General features: G+C 34.1%; 2 protein-coding genes across 10 annotated transcripts in view; one reads left to right on the plus strand and one right to left on the minus strand.

The window, feature by feature from the left end:
• LOC130641657 (OTU domain-containing protein 3-like) overlaps nt 1-13,365 on the minus strand; it is a 34,543-nt gene extending 21,178 nt beyond the window's left edge. Inside the window, exons 1-6 of one of the 8 annotated variants that reach the window (XM_057448559.1) lie at nt 13,193-13,355; nt 6,782-6,873; nt 6,491-6,705; nt 4,919-5,525; nt 3,072-3,379; nt 1,798-1,946 (exon numbers count right to left, since the gene is read on the minus strand). In XM_057448559.1, the coding sequence (XP_057304542.1) occupies nt 1,798-1,946; nt 3,072-3,283 (361 nt within the window). In that variant the 5' untranslated portion in view covers nt 3,284-3,379; nt 4,919-5,525; nt 6,491-6,705; nt 6,782-6,873; nt 13,193-13,355. Of the gene's footprint in view, nt 1-1,797; nt 1,947-3,071; nt 3,380-4,918; nt 6,706-6,781; nt 6,874-13,192 lie in introns of all 8 variants that reach the window. The other 7 variants (XM_057448565.1, XM_057448562.1, XM_057448560.1 and 4 more) reach the window with 7 other exon arrangements.
• Nucleotides 13,366-14,705: 1,340 nt separating this feature from the next.
• On the plus strand, nt 14,706-22,444 carry LOC130641655 (uncharacterized). Of its 2 annotated transcripts, none has more exons than XM_057448557.1 (10): nt 14,706-15,203; nt 16,431-16,559; nt 17,372-17,566; nt 17,982-18,205; nt 18,779-19,494; nt 19,903-20,330; nt 20,606-20,820; nt 21,174-21,384; nt 21,471-21,711; nt 22,233-22,444. In XM_057448557.1, exons 1-10 carry the CDS (start codon nt 15,179-15,181, stop codon nt 22,369-22,371), a joined length of 2,523 nt encoding a protein of 840 aa, XP_057304540.1. In that variant the 5' UTR covers nt 14,706-15,178; the 3' UTR covers nt 22,372-22,444. The 2 variants fall into 2 exon arrangements, with proteins under 2 accessions (XP_057304540.1, XP_057304539.1); XM_057448556.1 differs by lacking the exon at nt 14,706-15,203 and adding an exon at nt 15,219-15,557.
• Nucleotides 22,445-22,638: the final 194 nt, after the last annotated feature.

Raw genomic sequence — 22,638 nt, forward strand, 5'->3', positions numbered from 1 at the left:
AGTTTTAGCCTCTACACATTACAGGCAACCAATAAACCAATTTCGCTAATTCTTTTTTGTATCTACACTGCTGACGTCAGCAAAAAGTCTAAAATAATCAATTTTTACATTGTCCTCCTGCCTAAGTGGATTTTTCCACGGGCTTTATCGACTAGTCTATATAATAATACGCCAGTTCCGTGTGTCTGTCTGTCACTTTTGCAAAGTGGATTACATTCTTCAAAATTTTCTTTAACAAATACTACACATTACAATAAAATAATAAAATAAATTTTTCTAACTTTTTTGGGATCTTCACTGCTGACGTCAGCAAAACATCTAAAACAACCTATTTTTCTATTGCCCATCTGCCTAAGTGGATTTCTCCACGGGCCTTATCGACTAGATAAGGTCGATAAGGCCCGTGGAGAAATCCACTTAGGCAGATGGGCAATAGAAAAATAGGTTGTTTTAGATGTTTTGCTGACGTCAGCAGTCTAGTCTAGTATTACTTTAGGCGTCTTTATTTTCTTTATTTTAGTCTAGTTTCATATTTTTATGATTGTGTGGTTTTGATGAGCGTTTAATAAAATATAAGGGTTTAAAAATTTTGCTGACGTCAGCAATGCCCAGTGAACCCCCTCCCCCCAAATTTTAATTTAGAAATTTGTATACCCGTTGCCTTCATCTTTGAAACGCTGATAAACGCTGATCAAGAAAATGTAAAGGATCATGTACTTTTAATAAACGGTTGCAGAGGTATTAGAGTTTGAAGGTTTTTTGATGATAATAATACGCCAGTTCCGTGTGTCTGTCTGTCACTTTTGCAAAGTGGATTACATTCTTCAAAATTTTCTTTAACAAATTCTATAAAACATCGCCTATAAAATTGTTCTGTAATTTACCAAACTTTACCGATAAAATAGTATTGACGTCAAAGGAAAGTTAATTAAGATTAGTGAAGCCATTACAATGCACTTAAAACTTTGAGGCCAAATAACTTGGAAACGAGGTGGTGACGTCAATGTTTTTTCACCGCGTGGGTAACTAGGGACAACCTGGGACCAATTTGGGTAAGTTTTCCAAACCTGGGTCCCCAAATCCGTTTCGGAATGGACGGTTTGATGACGTCATCAAAAAACCTTTAAACCTTGATATCTCTGCAACCGTTTGTCAAAGATACATGATCATATACATTTTCTTGATCAGCATTTCAAGATCTATACGATGAAGGCAACAGGTATACAAATTTCTAAAAAAATATATTTATTTTGTATTTGCACTGCTGACGTCAGCAAAAAACTAAAACAACCTATTTTTCCATTGTCCTTCTGCCTAAGTGGATTACTAAACGCCTAAAGTAATACTAGACTAAAATAAAGAAAATAAAGACGCCTAAAGTAATACTAGACTAGACTGCTGACGTCAGCAAAACATCTAAAACAACCTATTTTTCTATTGCCCATCTGCCTAAGTGGATTTCTCCACGGGCCTTATCGACCTTATCTACACATTACAATAAAATAATAAAATAAATTTTTCTAACTTTTTGGGGATCTTATATTTTATTAAACGCTCATCAAAACCACACAATCATAAACATTTTCTTGATCAGCAGTGTAAGCTCTACATAATGGAGGAAACATGAAAACAAATTTCACATTTTTTTTTTGTATTTGCACTGCTGACGTCAGCAAAAAATCTAAAATAACCTATTTTTCCATTGTCCTTCTGCCTAAGTGGATTACTCCACGGGCTTTATCGACTAGTATGTTATTATTACTTTAGAAAAAAAAAAAAAACAAGTAGGTAACTTACAATATTTTTCAAAGGTTACAGTCTCAACCAAAAAGGGTGCAAAATCATCTTTATTTCTTCTCATATATTCTACAGCCTCTTTTCGATGTTTACCATGCATATTTTCATCACCATTCAGTTGGTCAGCTAATGCTCTAAATAAACAGTTTCTAAAAGCAAATATATAACAAACTATATACAATAAAGTGTTACAGTGCTGTACAATAGGAAATAGCTCATGTTCTGTTATTCAGCCAAGTCTATTTTTCTATTACAGTAATACAATATTTTCATCTGTTTGTCTGTCTGTAAAAAGTGGATTATATTTCTCAAAATTTTCTTAACACAATCTGTCAAACATCCTATAGAAAATTGTGCTATAAAACAGACAAGTTAATGACGTCATTAAAAAATTAAATCCCTATATCTCTGTAACAATTCTTCAAAAGCATTTTGAGCTCTACGCAATGCAGGTAACGGCTAAATTTTACGTCAGAATGTAAAAACGGTTATCCTATATGGACTAGTATATTAACTACGAATACTTTGGTTGAAAAAATCAATAATTAATGTTATTAGACAAATCTAAATTTTTAAAGTTTTTATAAATCCCTTTACTTATGGCCTGTTGAAAAACTGAGAATAAACACAAAAGTTTCTGAAAATATGTTATTAATAAACAAAGAGCTTTTTAAAAGATGATCAAATATGTAATTTTTGTGAATGGCAAATTATAACAGTAAAATTTTTTTTAAATATTAGCCTCATCAGCAGCAACAAAGATACACTGTAGTTTTGCCACCAAAATATATTTGTTGGTAATTTGAGAAACAAATCAAGTTTGAATGAAAGAAGGCTTTTTACCAGTCATTGTTAAAGTGTGGGATATACCAAGTTGCAGATCCCAGGTTATTGGGTCATTGGAAAAAATTTCAGAGGCCTGGGATGAGCAAACAAGTGTCATTTATGCAAAAAAATTATGTTAATCAATTCACCTTTATAATATCTATGCATTGATAAAGTTTGAATGCACATCCCTTAACAGGCCTAAAATTACTGATGGCAGAAAATGTCAAAATTTGCTATTACTTAAATATGACATCATAATTTATGCAGCATAAATAAATCTGAAATTCTTTAAATGTGAATATCTTGAGAATGAAAAAAGCTTTTTAAAAAATTTAAAAAGACTTGTTAAACAACTTTTTTAGCTCTATAATATAAGTCAACATCACGACATCACTATACCTTGGGTTCCCTTTAAATGTAAAATAGAAAGAAAGAAAAATATGTACCCATCACCAGCCACATCTCTCAGTTCAAAACCTTGTGCATGCAATTGTGAATTAAAACTTTTGAAATCTCCATCTTTATTACAGTTTTTGTCACCAGGATGCTTTTTTAGTAAATTTCTTTGAGCTCTCTCATCTCGCTTACGTTCCATATCATTTTTTCTTTGGCTAGGAGTAGTTCCGCGACCTTTTTTTGACCTTCCCTTTTTTGCCATCTTTAAATAAAAACTTGGAAGTTTTTCAAAAGTCAATACATTTGTTTTTTTGTTTCATTTAGTATTGGATATTCTTTAAAACCAATTTCAACCATTCTACAAAAAAAATCATAATCGATGAGTGATATTTTACATAACCAATTAGCCACAATAATATAGATAGATAGATAGATTGATGTGCATATTTTACATGGCTACCCTCACAAATATCCAAATATACCCTGTCTATTATTAATATAGCTACTGTTTTGCAAGACACTCTTCTGTGTAACAAGAACACTAATAAAAAAACAGAGTGACCATATAAAATTTAATTCTAATTCTAGATATTCTAGTACCTTTTCAAGTATATTTTTCAGTTTGAAGTACCATAATAATTGGAATTAGTGCTCGACATCATTCAAGCAACCCTTTCGAAATTAGTGCCCATGTAAATGCCACAGAGCTCAATAATCACCAAATTTATTAGAGAAAATCTAACAAATTTAAAAAACAACACACCAGATTTTGGTGTGTTGTTTTTCTCTTACAATTTTCCAGTAGGACTTGGTGCCTAGCTAGCTTTCCACTGTGAAAAAACTTTTTCCTGGAAAAGGGAGATGTGAATGGTGGGCTGTGGAAAAAATATTGCCTGGCAAAAGTTGTTTATTGCAAGTTCCCCATGCAGAATTCTTTTGACTTGACAAAAGTGTCAACTAGCCCAAAAACAGTCAGAGCTATCATAGGGAATTTTTCAAAACAAAAATAATGCTTTTCATCCCATAATCTCTTCACTTTTCTATACTTGACCAAATTATTGTTAGATTCCTGCCATATTTGTTTTTGTTTACTAATGGATAGGTCCAGACTTTTGGTGCCTGTCAAATAGAACGGTATTTGGACTACAGATGGTAGAGTTAAAAGTATAAAAGAAAAAGGACGTTTTTGTTGACTTATACATAGAAGAAGAAACCATTTTAGTATTTGTTTATTTTATTACCCCCAATCATGGCTGAAATATTTACCCAGCACACCAATAAACCAGTGGCAGAACTTGATTTTCAATGGGGACGAAAGAAAATTTGAGATATGGGAAACAAGGATTTTAGGTTACATGACATTCAAGGAACTAAAAGAAACTTTAGTTGGAACTAGTAGTAGTGCAATTGATTCAGATAAAATTGAACTTGCATTTGCTGAACTCATACAATCTCTATAGATGAACGTGCTTTGTCAATGGTCATTCGTGAAGCAAAAGATGATGGAAGAAAGGCGTCCAAAATGCTAGAAGATTTTTATGCTAGAAGTAGCAAACCGAGAATAATTACCCTATACAACCAACTTACAACATTGTTGTAAGTTGATGACAATGAATCACTAACTGATTATAAGGGCAGAGAAAGCTGCTGCCACATTGAGAATGTCAGTGATGTTACAGTTATGGAGTTGCCAGACAGATAGATCCTCATCACACTCTCACAGTAACTTGCAAAAGCAAAACCGTGACTAGCCTGAGTCTTTAAGTGATAATAGTAATCAGAGTCATTCTTTCGCATTCAAGATCAATGATGACTTCAGTATTAAAGGGATTCCTGCGTCCTAAACAAAATTTATTGTAGCCATTTAATTTTATGAGTAAAGTGCAAAAAGTAATACCTTTTTAACATATGTTATTAAGTAACCACATAACAAACCCAAATTCTTGCTGATTTTCGTCCGCCATTACAGCAGCGCAAAGCGTTTGCTTCAAATAGGCAGTGATTTTTGCTCCATTCCTCTAAAGCTTTATGACGTAACATGAAAGTAGCTTCAAGAACAGCATGAGATTTTGCTGCTTATTATAATGTCAATTATTGAAACATCTATAAATATTAAGTAAATTTAAGAAGATTCGAGTTTGATATGGTTCATGTTCTCTCCTTCCAAGAACTGTTTTAAATTAATCTTGTATTCTGAGAATTTGAGACAATGAATTTATTACATCACCCACTAAAATACACTCCAACGTGTAATTTTCATTACAAAGATTAAGAAAACTGAAAAACCTCTGCGGAAAAGGGTCTATATGCTATGTCAAGCTGAGAATGTCAGTGATGTTACAGTTATGGAGTTGCCAGACATATAGATCCTCATCGCGCTCAAACAGTAACTTGCAAAAACAAAACCGTGACTAGCCTGAGTCTTTGAGTGATAATAGTAATCAGAGTCATTCTTTCGCATTCAAGATCAATGATGACTTCAGTATTAAAGGGATTCCTGCGTCCTAAACAAAATTTATTGTAGCCACTTAATTTTACGAGTAAAGTGCAAAAAGTAATACCTTTTTAACATATGTTATTAAGTAACCACATATAACAAACCCAAATTCTTGTTGATTTTCGTCCGCCATTACAGCAGCGCAAAGCGTTTGCTTTAATTAGGCAGTGATTTTTGCTCCATTCCTCTAAAGCTTTATGACGTAACATAAAAGTAGCTTTAAGAACAGCGTGGGATTTTGCTGCTTATTATAACGTCAATTATTGAAACATCTATAAATACTAAGTAAATTTAAGATGCTATGTTAAGCTGGCTCGGAATGCCAAAACGTTTAAGCGCTAGAAACACAATCGGGTGAAACGAGTCAAATTTAGTAGGAAAAATTATAAAAATTAGTAAAAACAAGGGAGGTAGGAAAAACAAGCTATGCCGTTTTGCGTTGCTGGTAACTGCAATAACCAGCCAGAAAACAACAAGAAAGTGTCCTTCCATAGTTATCCAAAGGACCAGAAAGTTTTTAAACGATGGGAAGCTGCAATAGTTTGCACTGAATTATCTAAGTCCGAAAGGCTTTGTTCTGCTCATTTTGAACCTACTTGTTATGAGGGTAATGAATTTAAAAGTAGGGAGACAACATGTAGAAGGCTGAAAAAGATGCAGTGCCAATCATATTTCAGCACAAGGAGCTACCGAAGACAAGCCGTTTGTGAGAAACGAGCCGAACACTCAACAGTAATTGATTTGTTGTCAAGGTTTGATACTAATTTTTTTACATAGTATAATTCTCTTTTTGATTACTGTAGATTATTGAAGAAGTATTGCGTGAACATCTATCACAACCAGAGATTGTCGATGACGAAATTGAAAATATTGAGATTGAAATTAAAGACGCAGATGTAGGATATCAAGTAAGTATAGTACGAATTTCCTTCCATGAATCTTTTTGTTTAGAAAAAATAAGTCATATTTTACTTCATTTTGCAGGTCGCCAGCACACAAGTACCAAAAATTTTTACTGTGCACTTTTATAATGTAATTTTTTCTCTCTAGCTCAATTTTACTTCCATTCTCCACACCCTCACGGCAACCACCATAAAGAGAGCTTAGCACAATCCAAAGCAGCCCGTGTTCCCAATTTGTTGTAAGCCCACCAGGTAAACTGGCGGTAAGCAGCGTACCTGTATGTTCTAAAATATAATTTAAGAAGTTTATTAATATGTATGAAGAGTTTGGGGTATGTTTAAACAGAAACAAACACTGTACCTATAGTTACTTTATTGCGTAACAGAAGATAAGCTCCTTCATGATCAGCTAAATTAACCACGGCGTCCAAAGTACATCGACATTAAGGCAGCCTGAAAAGAAACCAGAGTGATCGGTAATACATGCTAAAAGGAAAAAACAAATAATTTGTTTACTTCATTTTCAATGAACTGGATTCAGATCCAGTTCATTGAAAATGAAGTAACAAAATAAGAAATGGTATATTCTCCTTAGTGGCTCGAAAGGATACGGTAAAATCTCCTCTGATGTTTTTGTGGTTGAAGAAGAAGAAGAAGTAGAACATGCTTCTGCCATTTTAATATTTTTTTCTGCTAAACTCAGTTATTCACTGCCGTGCATTATTGTAATTTCTGTTCTGGTAGTATGGCTAACTTGGGTTATACTTTCTTATTACATCACACGTCTTTGGAGAGCTGGAGCAAGTGATAACAAACAAGCAGCAAGAAGGCAACAAAATGACAGGGAAGAAACCATGAATTTGGAAATTTTGTAAGAGTATTGTGATCTTTTTGTTTACTTTTGTATTATATATTTACAAAATTCGTAATTCTTGGCGTATATTGATTTCAATAATGAACTATTGTTTGGGACGCAGAAATCCCTTTAAAATGAATGGTAGTGAGACACTTTTTGTGGATTGTGGAGCAACAACCCATATGTTACTTGAAGCTAGTTTACCCAAACACTTATGGACATATGTCGTTATGGCTGCTACACATATTTGAAATCGTTGTTTTGTAGACCGCATCAGAGAAACACCATATATGGTATTATCACCAGACTAAAACCTGACATCTCTAAATTACATATTTTTGGAACAATATGTTATGCATTTTTCCATGATAAAAAAAAAACTGGACCCAAGAAGCTGTACAGGAATTTTTGTTGGGCATGACAAGGAGAGTCCAGCGTATCTAGTTTACTATCCCGAAAGCAGGACTGCATCAAGACATAGACTTGTGATATTTACAGAAAAATTCAATGTTGAAGAGTCAAACACAGCCATTAGCAATGACTTATTTTTAACTGAAGCCAATACTAAACGAAGCAGTTCGAAGAAGAAGTAGTTCAGAACAAAGTGAGGACCCAGAGGGTAATCCTGAGACTCTATATCTAACTAGAGAATGTAAAGCTCCGACAAGATATGCTGATTATCACTCTAGTGATTTTGAAGAAACCGAATATGATTGTTCTTATCTGAATGTTCAAAACACATACAATGAAGCCGTTCAACAAGATGACGCAGATCAATGGATAATTATGATGGAATAAGAGATCAACTTTTTGAAGTTCAACAATACATTTACCGAGACACTACTACCCAAAAATAAGCAAGCAGTTGGAGGAAAATTGGTGTACACCATCAAAGGAATTTCAAGCAACCCAATTTACAAAGCGCGTTATGTAGCAAAAGGATTCAGTCAAAAAGAAGGAAGAGATTACTCAGAAACTTTCTCACCAACTGCAAGAATGGAAGCCATCAGCACTTTACTACAGGTAGCTGTTCAAGAAGATTGGAACATTCATTAAATTGACGTTAAGAGAGCATATTTATTTACCAATCAAATAGAATGTGAAGTTTATGTTCAACCGGCTCCTGGATATGAAACAGCCAATAATGTTTGAAAGTTGAATAAATCTTTTTATGGGCTTACACAAAGTGGATGCAATTGGCACCAATTGCTGCATGATTTTTTATGTGATATTGGTTTTGTCCAATCTCATGTCTTTCTTGGAAATGATTTTGAGGGGGGGGTCGACTATGTCACCATGTCGCAATCCCATTACCTTTCCGATATCCTTATTTGTTTTGGTCTCAATGATTGTAAACCGAGGAATACCCCATGCGAACAAATCATGCCACATTAGATGAGACCAGTGATTCTAAGATGACCGATAACAACACGAAACTATATGCATTTTGTGATGCCGATTGGGCTTCTTCTTTGGATAACAGAAGAAGTATTACCAGTTATGGTATCAGCATCAATCTGAGTGGGCCACCTAAAAGTTGGAGATCAGGGAAACAAGTGTCTGTGGCACTTCCAACATGCGAAGCTGAATATATCGCCCCCTCTCTAACAGCTCAGGAGACTGCCTACCTAACAGGACTTATCAAAGATTTAAAACCACAACCAAGGCGCCTTAGCTTTATTGAAGAACCCAGTGAAACACATGAAGGCCAAACATATCGACATCCAATACCATTATATTAGAGAATGTTTTCAACAGAATCATTCTGAAATATATACCATCCAATGAAGACAGAGCCAATATTTTTACGAAATCGCCAAAGAAACATTTGTTCAAACACTATTTGTTCGGAGAGTAAATTTTATTGAGAACTTTACGTCAAGTGGGGGCGTTAGATTGCGGCCATATTTGTTTGTGTTTATTATTGGACATGTCCAGACTTTCGGTTCCAGTCAACTGGAACAGTATTCGGACTAAAGATGGTAGAGTTAAAAGTGTAAAAGAAGAGTTTAGTATACATTTATTTTATTACCCCCAATCATGGCTGAAATGTTTACAATTATTCCTGAAATGCTGACTTGGCCACAAAAGCTGCTAAAGCATTGTAAACTGCTAATAAGGTGATTCTCCAAATTAGGAATAAGATAGAAGAATAATTAAGTACCCAGGGTCTATTTAGGATTACCTAATTCAACTTCTATAAATCAAAATCAAGCCAAAAAAATGATTATTCTACCCCTATAAATGAAGCCAGGGTCTGTAATTGGGCAAATTGAATTGGTACCGCAAGTCTTTTTAACCCCTGTTTTAGTCACGTTTCACTAATTTACAGTAGTCTGAATGTAATCTACCGTGGACGCGAAACTCGCATGAATAGTTACACAGAACAATAGCTTTTGTTTTTTTAAGAAAATAATTGCCTCGCTGATCAACAATGACCCCACGCGATCAATTGTTTAATCACAATAGGTTGCAAGATCAATTTTAGCAATCTATTTTTGAAAATTTTAATTGCGGTAATTAAGCAGTTTTTTTTAAAAGTTTAAAAACGAATAGCGGCGATAGAAATGTTTTTTTAGATCCCATTTTAAAAGTTTAAAAACGAATAGCAGCGATAGAAATAATTTTTTAGATCGCTTTTTAAAAGTTTAAAAACGAATAGTGGCGATAAAAATGTTTTTTTTAGATCGCATTTTAAAATTTTAAAATCGAAAAGGGGCGATAGAAATGTTTTTTTAGAACGCATTTTAAAGTTTAAAAACAAAAAGCGGCATTTAATAATTGTGAACAATGCTTCTCGTATGTTTCTGAGATTAAACGCGCTGGAATCAACAATACATACTCGCGCAATGTATTATAAAACTTCGCGAAAGATTTTTATTATTTAATTACTTCACGCTAATACTTAAGGGAATAGCTTATCAATACATTTACACAATGCATCTCACTATTAGAAAAAATATAATTGCTACGATATTTCTTTGCGAGCGCATTGTTTTTTAACACGCAAATATAAACTCGCAAAACGCTCAAGGGATTTAATTATAACAAAAGACAAACGACTGCCGTCCTCCACGCAAAGGTATGATATTAGCGTGTACGCGGTAGATTACATTCAGACTGTACCGTAGCAGTGCAAGGCTTTCATCATTCTTTTTCTTCCGCTTTAAAATAGTAGAAAAAGAATGAAGTAATTTGCTAAATTAGGATTTATTTAGCCAAATTTAGTTACATTAGGAAATGAAATTGCTGTTTACTAACGAGTCGGGGAGTCTGTAAATTTGTAAAAAATAAACCAAACAATCCACGAACAATCTTCGACACCCAACAAAATCCACCATTCACCTTTTAAGCGGTCCTCCGAGTTACGGTTGTTACGTCCGAATGTTATTTCGATAGGGGACTAACATAGGGGGATAAAAAAATATGGCTGCGGAATATAGTATTTTTGTAATTTTTATTTTTTTTAAAATTTCTATGCAACCATGCATATTTTTGACGGTGGCCTAGTTAAACAGAATAATAATTTCCAAGGTAAAATAAACCAAATTTAATCAAGCAAAAAATAATATCTTTTCGAAAAATATTTTTTCTTTAGCTCTCTTTTTCCTCTAAAGTTTTTTCACTGCTAAATATTTTTCTAAACTTTTTAAAACTGCTCGTGTTGTTACGACAGTCTAATTTGGGTTTTTTGTATTGTGTTCCATCACTCAAGCGCATATTCGGAATAAACATATATGACTTATTGTGAGATCTGTCAGGGGGTTATTTATTTAATTTTTATTTCTTATTTAGAGAACGAGTGAATCACAGAGTTGGACGATTTCAGAACGATTTGGCTTTATAAACCAGTGTTGATGACAACCATTGAGGTGTATAACTAACAAGAAGAAAAACGTTTTACAATAAAAAATAAATTCAAAACAAGAATCTTGTTTTTGTGTTGCATACAGTTTCTGCCTTTTTCTGGGCGTTGTACAGGTGCGATGTATTTTGGTACGTTGCTAAGATCTGGAACAGCACATTCTTCTTGAGAAGACACTAAATACTCGGCTACCTCTACCAAATCTTCTGTATAGCTCTTAACTTTTTTTGTCAAAATTTTTTTTACTACCCAGGCACCAGAAACCTTTGAGTATTGGTGCTTAAACCGCAATTTACCATCTTTCGTTTGAGCGTGCTTTAAGCTTGTGCCAGCATTGTGATCTAACACTGCTAACAGAGAACGCGCGACCATACCACTGTAGCTAAAATGCCGTTTGGGGCAGTATTTGTTATAAAGGGCATGATATACCTCTAAACTGCCAGTATGTTTAAATCCAACTAGGTACTTCAAATCTCGTACCAATAGTTTGTCTCGCACAACTTTCTCCAGCGCTATGAAAGCAGTAGAACCCTCTCGAAGCCATTTTTTAATTTGGCTGTTGTCTTTACTGAGTTTGGCGTGGGCACAATTCTTGTAATAAGTGTTTCCTTTCCAGTTATGTCTATTACTCACATGGTGGAAAAGACTGAACCACTTTTCTTTTAAAATTGTTGGATTACCCTCGCATGATGCACAGCACCACCAAAAGTGATTGATAACAGACTTTATCCAGGGTTATAAATCACGGGCACTTTTTTTCCTAGGCCATACAACATTTATCTTTTTTATGAGTGTTTTTCAACATCGTCCCCAGGACTTGTTTGGCTTTTATATTATATTTACCTGTTTTTTCTCCCGTGATTTTATCCTTTCTTCTGTGTGTTTTCGTTATTTACATTCTGACGTGAATATAAAGACTGTTGGTAGAGCATCTGAAAACAATCTTCTATGCGGGGTGGTACCAAGTAGTTCCGCCTAAAACTAAAATTAATTACAAACATTCTTGCGCAAGGTTTTATTCTTTTTCGGTGAAGGAACTCTGTGGAAGCTCAAGTCTTTTTCACGTGATGATCTGCTTGTACATCCGAATGCTGAACAGCTGGGCATGTTTTATTTATGTAAGAATTATAATGTTATTAAACGTATTGCTAGCTAATCGACTCAGACATAAAATGAGACTATACTTTGTAGCTTTGTTTACGAAAATTTGCTTCCTGAACATAGATGATGTGCATATTTTACATGGCTAGCCTCACAAATATCGAGGGATATACCCTGTCTATTATTTTTAGGAGGGGCCATGGCTTAGATGGAGAGTCCTAGAGTATTTAATGCTCATTTTGAGCGACGCAGACCCAATTAGGGCCTGCGCTCTACTAGACAACACCCGGCAACATCCAACGGCCCGCACAATGTGCCATCTTCCCAATTTCCCTCACATGGCTTGGGTTAACCCGGGGCTATGGTAACATTCACTCGCCCATGTTGAATCGTCGTCAAGAGGAATCGAACCCCGGTCTCCCGCACAGAGTACGAGAGCTATAACCACTAATCTACGGCGCCACAACATATTTACGTCATAAACCGCGCTAGATCCAGTTTTTATAACTGTCGAAGTGGTCTGATAGCGGTCATAATTTTCAGAGAAAGAGCGTGAGTTTTTTAACTTTTCCTGTTAGAAGTTTGAAATAAAACTTAAAATTTTGAAGTTGTTGACTTGTGTTCTATGAAATATCAAAAAAAAATTTTGGGGTTAACTTCCCCTTTAAATATAAAAGTTGTTAGTGTTGTCCTAGAAAAATGCACATTAGCCAGCAAACTAGCTACAGAAATTTGTAAAATTTAGAACTCATCTTAGCTATCTATCTAGCTGGCTACATTTCTGTAATATTGAGTACAGTAAACTCCGTAACCAGAGTTTTTATCCCACGAGAACACAAAAGAAATGATTCGAGATAATGAAAGTTCAAGTTACTGGATGGAAGCTAACTGTATATTCCCGTAATACTGAGTAATTTCTTAGCTCTGTCTAAATTTCAGACGCTACAAACCTTTTCGTGGTGGTTTAACAAGTAACAGGGTCACAAGATTACCTATGATGCCGATTTTAACGCAAAGAAAGAAGCTTTTCTAAAAGCTCAGCTTTTTTTGTAAGACGCTTTTTTTCTCCGATATCGAAAACATCCGTGTGTTGCGGAAAACTCTAATAACAAGTCTCAGGTCGGAGGTCCTATTTTGCTCGGCGACTAACTTTAGAAATTGGAGTAGCTGACATATGGAGGCCATTCCTGTCTCGATTGGTTTTTTCGAAAGCATTGGTTTCTTCAAAATTATACCCGATGATTCGCTCTTTAAATCTGTTGCGATGTGAAGAAATATATTTTTTATTTTTGTATTTATACATTATTAAATTTCTTAGTGCGCATTTTATTTATTTATTATAGAGATGAAATTTTAAAAATACAAAAAAATCATGCGCAATCTCGAAAAAGAAAACTTGGTTAATCTATAAAACTATGGTATGGATGTGAAATGGAAGGTGGTGAAAGTTTGGTGATATTTCATTTCCTCGCAAAAAAGAACGCTACGTTGGACGTGAAGGTGTAAGAAAGGATAATTTTAAAAAAGCAGACGCTGATGTAAGCAATATCATCAATTTGCCAGCAAACAAGCCGAAACAGTACGCGATTATTGTAGAGGAGTTTATCGATAATGTGATAGGTTGTAGTACTGTAACTCCGCCTCAATCTCCACCTGTCATTCATTTGATCTCACCCGAGAAAACAGGAAAAACAGACGTTGTCTCTGACCAGTTACCGAGTAAAAAAACTATTGTTGACTTCGCGTGAAATGGACAAAATTATTAATAACCATATGCTAACCGATGAATCCATCGAAACTGCGCAGCGTTTGCTTCAAAAACAGTTTCCCGAAATTGGTGGACTTCAGGACACAGTGGTTGGACCTACTGGCGAATTTAAATCAGTGAAGCCTGACCAAAGATTTATCCAAATTTTGCATACTGGTCAGCTTCCCTGACCATCCTTCCAATGCAACAGCAACGGAATGGTGTTGACTGCGGCTTATTTGCCATCGCTTGTGCAACCTCGCTGGCATTTAGAAAAAATCCGGAAGAGGTAACGACGATGCACTCCTGGGAAAGCACTTTTTGGAGTGCATTAAACGTGCAATCAATGTCACCCTTTCCAAAATCATCAAAACGGATAAATGTTTGGTATTGAAACTTTATTGCGTGTGTCGTAGTATTTTGGGCAATGAAAGGATGGCACAGTGTGACAAGTGCGAAAAGTGTTTCACGAAATGTGTGAAAAGATACTAAACAGCGTTTTTAAGAAATCCAACCAAAATTGGTATTGCAAAAGGGGTAAAAGTGTTAAGTCTTTTTAACTTTTTCTTATCTCTTAAGAAAAAAAAACAAAAAAAAAGAAAGTGTTTGATTCCATTCCGCGTGGGTATTCAAGTCGTAGGGGCATAGTCTGTTAGATATTCGGAACAACTCGCGCAAACTCGTCCAAAATATTTTCTTTGTGTGTGAACCTCCGACCTGGCACTTGTTATTAGAGTTTTCCGTGTGTTGCCCTGCGAGAATTTCCACCACTTCCTAGAATACGAAAAACGATAAAAAGGGGACTAAATTCTAAGTCCAATTAAGACGACATATAACGCGATAAAAAATTATTTTCTTTTTTTCTTATCTTTTTTGTGTATTTTAACATTAAAAAGATATGTAAAATTTAAAAGTTAAACTGTTTTTTGTAAACTATTTGATGTATGTATACTTAACAGAGTCCGGAAATTACTCGTTGTGGATGCGTTAACCCATGGAAGACCACGGATTCAGCTTTATTTTATGGGGAATCACGTGCGGCCAGGCATAGTTTTACAGTATTCTGTGGAATATGAATATGCTATCCTTTTCCATTCCGCCATTTTCAGGGGTTTCGTTTTTTTGTCTGAGCACGGTTACTTTCTTGTAGAAAAACAGCTTGTTGTAAAGTTGTGTATAAACTAGAACCATGAGCTGCTTGTTCAGCGAAAAAGGTATGTTGCTGTTTTCATTATACCACGTGCATTCACGTTTATCAAAGTCACTAAAATGTTATATGAATGTTACAACAAAATAAAATTAAGAATCAGTATATAAATGTTTAATTCAGATATTTAACCATTTGTAATGTTTAACAATCTTGAAGGTTATCTTCTATTTTATATTTGTATTTGGGGTTTAAAGGGTTAGCAATATAGCTAGCTAGCTAAATGTGTTACCAACGTTATGGAAAGTGACAAAAATGATGAACAGAGGAATTATAGACGACTTTCATTATGACGCATGTTGTTTATAATCCCCAGACCTCATACGTATGTGGACCATTTCATTCCAAACTTTATTTTCAGGTAGAGGCATCTTTTAACTTGCAATTAGAATATGCATGACTGCATGGACTTCCTATCTTGATAAATTTTTTGTTTTTATTTTTTTGGCAGGCAAAATAAGCAATTCAATTGGCTAATAATTCTTTTTAAAAAATTTGATTGGTTAATAAACTATTTTTCTGCTAAAAAGAATGTAAACAAAGCTTATTTCAAGTCATCTATAGCTTGCATGTAGTTTAGATTTACATCATATATCAGTGAAAAGATGCTAGAGTAGCCACAGTACAAAAGTTTTTAACCATAATTTGACTTTTTTACCAAGGTCTAAAAACGTAAACATTGAAACTCATCTATAATAACAACATCAGGTGTGTTATCGCTAGTAGGTCCAAGCACAAAGTTACAAAGTTTAATTAATGACTCCACTTACAACATTAACATACATAGGTCGAAATTCTGAGGTTACTGTTTTGCTGTGCCAAAAATCAGGATATGTCAGGACATTTACTCCTGTTCAAGCCTGAGTATTTTTTCAAAGGCATATACATCTAAAAATTGATTTTTTTTTAAACAATCAGCTGAAATGCAGGATTTTTTGTTTTAAAATGTAAATGCCGCGATTGACCATGAATGAAAGATTAACTAAGAATGGCCTAATGATGTTTCTTTAATGTTGAATATTAATTGCACTTTTATATACTCATACAATATGTATATATTGCATTAAACATGTGGTCCTTAAAAGATATGTACTAAATATATGTCTACCTCCATAAGTTTCGAAAATCTTTAATGAACACCCTACGTATTTAGTATTATAGGTTTACTGATGTGTATATAATATGACAGTTTTTTCATATGCTGGAATAATTTTTTGTTATTCATTCATTTTAGGTCTAGATCTGGATACTGCCATAAGTATTTTGGAAAACATTGAAGATTATGTCACCATTAATCAACCACCAGTCAAGCCGAAAGGTGGAGAGGTCTTTATTTTCATACCGGACTCTCCTCATGAACAAGGTTAGTCCTTATAGTTTGTTGTTATTGTATTATGTAGGAATAAAGGAGCCAATGTGAACAAGAAGCCAGAACATGGCTTAGAAAATTACACTTGAATTACACTTGAAAATTACACATGAATAATGAAATACTAAAAATGTGAATTTAATTCCCACCACTAAAAGATTAAAGGTGAAAATACAGGTTTAACATGCAAATGTTTGCCATACTGTAATATTTTTTGTGACAAAACCAAACCTAAAAGAAAATCATGTTCAGCATATTTTTTTACAGTGCCAAATTTTGTTCTGAACAAAGCTAAAAAAACATGAAACAGAATTTTTTTCGTAAAATAAATGCATAAATTTTGGCATATTTTGAAGCAACCACGCGATACAGAAATTCAAACTTTGTCCTTCTGATAAAATATTGTGACCTTAAAGCAATTTATTCTTGTATGGTTATTTAAAAATGCTTTGGCCTTTATTTTTATTTGTGAAGCTCAAATAAAAAAGGTTATTTATTCATTCGCATTACATTGGTGTATATGCAACAGCTTGCTCATCTTTCCATTAGCCTATTACATAAGCTCCTGCATATGCAATGTTTTTATAATGTGGCCAAATTTTAACATGGCCAGCATGAATTATTTAAAACTTCCCATAATGTACAGTACTTTTTTAAGCATTTCAGTCTGTATCTAACTTTCTTGTTTTGACTCAATATCTTAAAACGGACCTAAATGTTTAGCAATTACTGCCATTTTAAAAGTGTCTGTGGTATTAATTCTGCATGTTTATGTGTGGCCAACTTTTTTTGTAAATTTAATATAGAGAATTACAAGTGTGATCAATACAGATGGTTAAATTCTGGACCAAAAGAAATCCCCCGAAAAAATCCACTTGTCAAGAAACAGTATTTTATTGGCAAGCTTCCTCAAGGAAAAACACAAGCATTTCAAAAACATTGTTATGTATTGGTGGGTGATAATCGATTACCATATCCAGTACTTCTACATTATATTGGAGGTAAGATCACAATTTCACTAGTTGTATAGATATGGAATGTAGAGAAGAGTGTCATCAGTTTATAGTTCCTTCCAAAATCTGTAATTTAAATTATTTTACAAAGTTTTTTTCTTTATTGTTATTTTCTTTCTGCCCAACATCCTACACAATTGTTCACAATTTTTAGTAAAAAGAATATATCTTTTTTAGCCAAGCCACTCTGTTTTCAAAATTGTGCAATATAATGAAAGTTTAAAAATGAAAAATTCTTAGCTTATATTTGAAAGAAGGAAGCATAATTCATTGCCTAATTTGGGCCAAAATTGAAAATTTTTTTACTTATAATTCAATATAGTAGTTATGTATATTTGTACACTTGTTTCTGATATCTTTTACTTAAATATTTGCTATTATTTTATGTTTAAATGAGTTGCAGATGAAACAGTAATGGTTGATTATCCTCATGGAAACTCAAAAAAGTCCAATTCAGCATACTTTGCTATTGCGCCTTCTGTTCGAAGAGATATTGCTAATCGAAGCAAAAGTGCAATGCCCACTGCCATTATAAATTCATACAAAACCAGTCCTTCATCTTATTCAGTAAATGAAGCGGGGGAAAAAGACATTAATCCTGTATTGACACCAAGAAACAAATCTCAAGTAAGTCTGCCCACATATTAGGAAAATTACGAAAATCATTGATACACAAATCTTTGGCCATAAAATATTGCAGACAAAAATATGTTTGTGCAATAACCCTGCATTACAGAGTTGTTGCACTAACCACAAAAAATGTTGCGAAATGAGTGAAAAAACAACATTTTAATGTCACAAAATGCAAGAGGAAAAAATGTTAATTATATTTTTATTGTTCAGGTATTTTGAGATTTACAGCATTAAAAAAGACATTAGAAACCACATACAAAACTGAATTTAGAATAAGATATGCGACAACATACCACAGTAGTTTATGTTGTAAAGGTTTTTTTACGTAATCACAAAATTTTATTTCACTATCGTTTTTTTCACAATTTATATGGCCTTAGGGTCTTTAATGACAATAAAAGGAAATTCTAAGTAGAAAATCGCTAGTAATTTAGCAAGAATTTTTAAATTTGCACAATGAAATCATAGCTTTAAAGGTCTATACTGCAACATTAATCACAAAAAATAGTAACATAATGAATAGGTGTATACAACAAACTTGTGTTTCATTTCATATTTCTATTTAAGGTGAGAAATATTCGACGCAAACAGAAATTATCAAATGTAAAGGACTGCATCCCGAAAGATGATTTGGCTACATTACATAGTCTAGGTTCAGAGTTAATTGGGTTTTGTCATTACATTCGCACTCAACCGGAACTAGCTTGTATTGTTGGCTTAAATGACATAAGTACTGAAGTGGAAAACTTAATGAAGTTAAACAATAATGTAGTGGTGTTTTCATTTCATGAAACATACAAAGTTGGACGTTATACTATAACGCCATTTAATTTTGTCCATGCAGCATTTTCAGACCTGCCTACTGTTCCAAGTTATTTCATGATTTCTGAGACTTCCGATTTTTTTGCTTACGAAAAATTTCTACAGATTGTTATTGATTGTATACCAGCGTTAGAAGAGTGCCATACAGCTGTTGTAACAAACCAAGAGTATACTTTTACATCTGCAATAACTGTATCATTTCCAAACTGGCTGCAAATTTACGATTGGGAGATATTGTTTGCTGCTGCTAGGGCGTTTCTTCGGAAACTGCATGTGGATATTAAAGACATAAGTATGCGAATAAAACAACTAAAAAGTTTAATGAGCTCTGAGTCCATTGAAGATTATAGGCTTGAGTTAGAGAGGTTAAAAAAAGACTGGCCCTTAGGATTTTGTGAATATTATTTGCAAGTACTACAAGAACCAGTTGAAATGAGATTAGGCAGGTGGATTCTTGAGAGGTAAGAAATTCTTCTTTACTTACAACCTGTATGCGGCGTAAAAAAACTTGTAACAACTTGCCAGATGAAAGGCAATAAAACAATAAAAAATCTAACAGAAGAATTTGAATCTTTCTTTGATCTGGAAAAGTTAAGATGCTCACTTATAATGCATGAAAAAATGAACTAAAGGAATTCAATTCAAATTCTAATAACTTTGACAAAATCTCAAAACGTACTTTAGTCATATAAGTCTGTGTAGTATAAATTATTTACTTAATACTTTTTTTGGCAAGAATACAAAAAAGAAAGATTTAAAGAGTGTTGTAGGAAATATTAGGTAAGAAAAATCCAGCAACAGAGTGTGTTTAGATATAAAGAAAAGGGAAGGAAAAGCAGAAATGATTTTATCTGTAAACTTATTTTTAGGTACAAATTGTACTCACCCCATTTGGGCGTTTTACGTGGTGTGAACCCTGATCTACAACTGGTTATTAAGAACTTACAAGAACTTAAAGATGTTTCCTTAGATGTGATACTACCATCTTTGTATCATCTTCAAGTTTATGTGTACGTGAACATACAGAAAGGTTTTTGTGGCATTGGGAAGTACAACTTGAGCAGCTCTTTTAAGTTTTTACTGCGAGATATTGACGAACTTGTACTTCCAAGTAAAGTGTACGAACCTGCCGGAATAGTTAAAATATTTCGTGTTCGAGGAATCACGCTGTTCTCGGAGAGCTCAGATTTGTGTGATGACGACAACACTTCGCTTCTTCAAGCACAACGGATTGTGGAGATGGGGCATATTTCACACAGCACGGATTTGAAAGCTTTTTTAGTAAAGTCAACATCAGGTACCGAAGGATTGTGTATTTTTATTGTAATATTTTTTGTGTGCTTATGAATAGCTGAGAGCAATGTATTTGCGTATTAAAAGCCATAAAATTAGCGAAATATTATAGAAAGAAATCCGTTAAAAGTGAGAAAATGACTTGAAAGTTTTAAGAACAATTTGCAGACCTCCTGATATATTTTATTCTTAATCAATGATATGTTACGGTAATCTGGAATGCGCTGTAGTAAAGCCTTCTTTTTTTAATTGCAACCTTAGTGGATTTTTTTGCAACAGGTAGTCTACATGGCGTACAGTTGTTTCCCCGAGAGTCTTGTTCGTGTTCTATCAACCAACGCTGTGCGCACATCATGGCCGTTATGCTTGCCCTCGGAATGCCCGTCACATACGACAAGAAAGGATCAATTAAAATGATCAAGCCACAAGTAATAACAACACCTAGTGCTGAATACCTTATGGAATCTGTACAGCCAAAGCATGATGGGACGAATGTAAGTAGTGACTAATAGTTTAGCAGCAGAAACTCTCGCGGGTAGAATCTTCGTGTTCTTTTTAATCTGGAATAAACCGGCGCTTGATTTATATTAGTTATAAATAATATTTTTTTTAAATCATTTAAAAAACTAAGAAACGCTGAATTCAATAGTCCATCAGCCAAAAAGCCAATTTTTAAATGTTAATATTAAATTTGGATGGTGTTTTTCATTAATTTTTATAAATCCGCATGAAATTTCCCAAATACTGATGCATGATAGTTTTGTCCCCTGGCTCATGGGCTACGATATTAATTGTTATAAAGATGGTTAGAAGTTTGAATGAAGTTTGTATTTTTGTTTTTCAATAGGAAAGTGAAAAGGCTGACTCGGCAGTTGCAGAAATATTAAATGTCGATGAGAAAGCAGGAGAAGAAACTGCGCATATATTGCATGAAGCTGCGACCACCGTGTCAGACGCAAATACAGTGTTTACTTCGATGGCGGATGCTTACCAACAATCACAAAACATTGTACAAGTTAACTCCGCAGACCTGGAGAGTGTGCTCAGCGCTTCTCAAGGTCCCTCTTCACCTTTTCGAAGATTACTTACTAATCGTGTTATCGTTAAAAAAACCTTTATCTATCTTACTCTGTTTAATATTTAGGCAATGAAGTGCTAATGGTAGTCGCCGACACCTCAGGTGGAGATCAGAAATCATTGATTACGTATGAAGTAGCTCAAGAAGCGATGTTGGCTGACGCGCAGGCGCATAACCAATCAGTGAATTCCGCAGCGAACGTTGAAATTGTAGGACTGCAAACTGCTGACTCATTTACACATAACGAACAACAAGAGCATATAGAAAACAAAATTCCTGTGTCACAGGCTATCACAATTGCCCAAGGGTATGTATTTTGCGGTGTCGCTGTATGTCATTAAAAGCTGATGTTATATTAAAGCACCTGCAATAAAATGCAGTACCAGCATTGATAAAATGCAGCACCAGCATTGATAAAATGCAGTACCAGCATTGATAAAATGCAGTACCAGCATTGATAAAATGCAGCACCAGCATTGATAAAATATGTGAAAACATAATTTTCAATTTACATACAGTCCAATACAATTTGAAACAAAACACTGAGAACGTTGACGGATGGATTCATTGTTTATTTACACGAGTTTTTTTTAAGGAAAACCTGGTTTAGCCTGGATATTTCTTGATTTTAAAGGAGATTTTCTGAAAATTTGCATAGACAAGCCCTTTTGTTTTATACCCCTAAAATTCTTTTTAGCAGGATTTCTATCAATTAATATTGTGCTGCAGTTGAAAGTACCTATGATCTCACCCTAATTTTTGCAAAATACCCACTGTCCTTGATGATTGTGTATTTGCGGTTTGTTTTCATTTTCATGTCTCTTTTAGTCATGATGGCGTTACTTCTACAGAACAAACCAACTTTGACGAAGTTCATGGAAAGAGGATAAAATTAGATGGGGATATTCGTCCGGAAGAACTTATATTGACAATGAGTGAAGTCATGCACAAAACAAATAGCTTATAAATACAAATTTTCTAATTTAAAATGTTATTGTTATTATGTAATATGTAATCAAATAACATTTTTTTAAATGCCACTCATACTTGTGCTACTAACACTATTTTAAGAAGACGATAATGGAGCGCCGACATACACAAAAATACTACTAATGCGCTGTTTGTTTGGTTATTCCATTTTAGATAATATTTTACGTTAACTGCCGCCCAGACTCGAAAATTGATTGATCTGTTTTCATTGGTTACTGTTGTTAATAAATTGAGGATTCTGCGT

This window comes from Hydractinia symbiolongicarpus, chromosome 4 (genome assembly GCF_029227915.1).
Source record: "Hydractinia symbiolongicarpus strain clone_291-10 chromosome 4, HSymV2.1, whole genome shotgun sequence".
Classification (NCBI taxonomy): Eukaryota; Metazoa; Cnidaria; class Hydrozoa; order Anthoathecata; family Hydractiniidae; genus Hydractinia; species Hydractinia symbiolongicarpus.

Coding starts and splice junctions, on each gene's coding strand:
- LOC130641655 (XM_057448556.1), top strand. CDS start 15,524: ATGTGGACCATTTCATTCCAAACTTTATTTTCAG. Junction 18,206..18,778: donor CACCAAGAAACAAATCTCAA/GTAAGTCTGCCC, acceptor TTTCTATTTAAG/GTGAGAAATATTCGACGCAA. Junction 20,821..21,173: donor CAAAGCATGATGGGACGAAT/GTAAGTAGTGAC, acceptor GTTTTTCAATAG/GAAAGTGAAAAGGCTGACTC.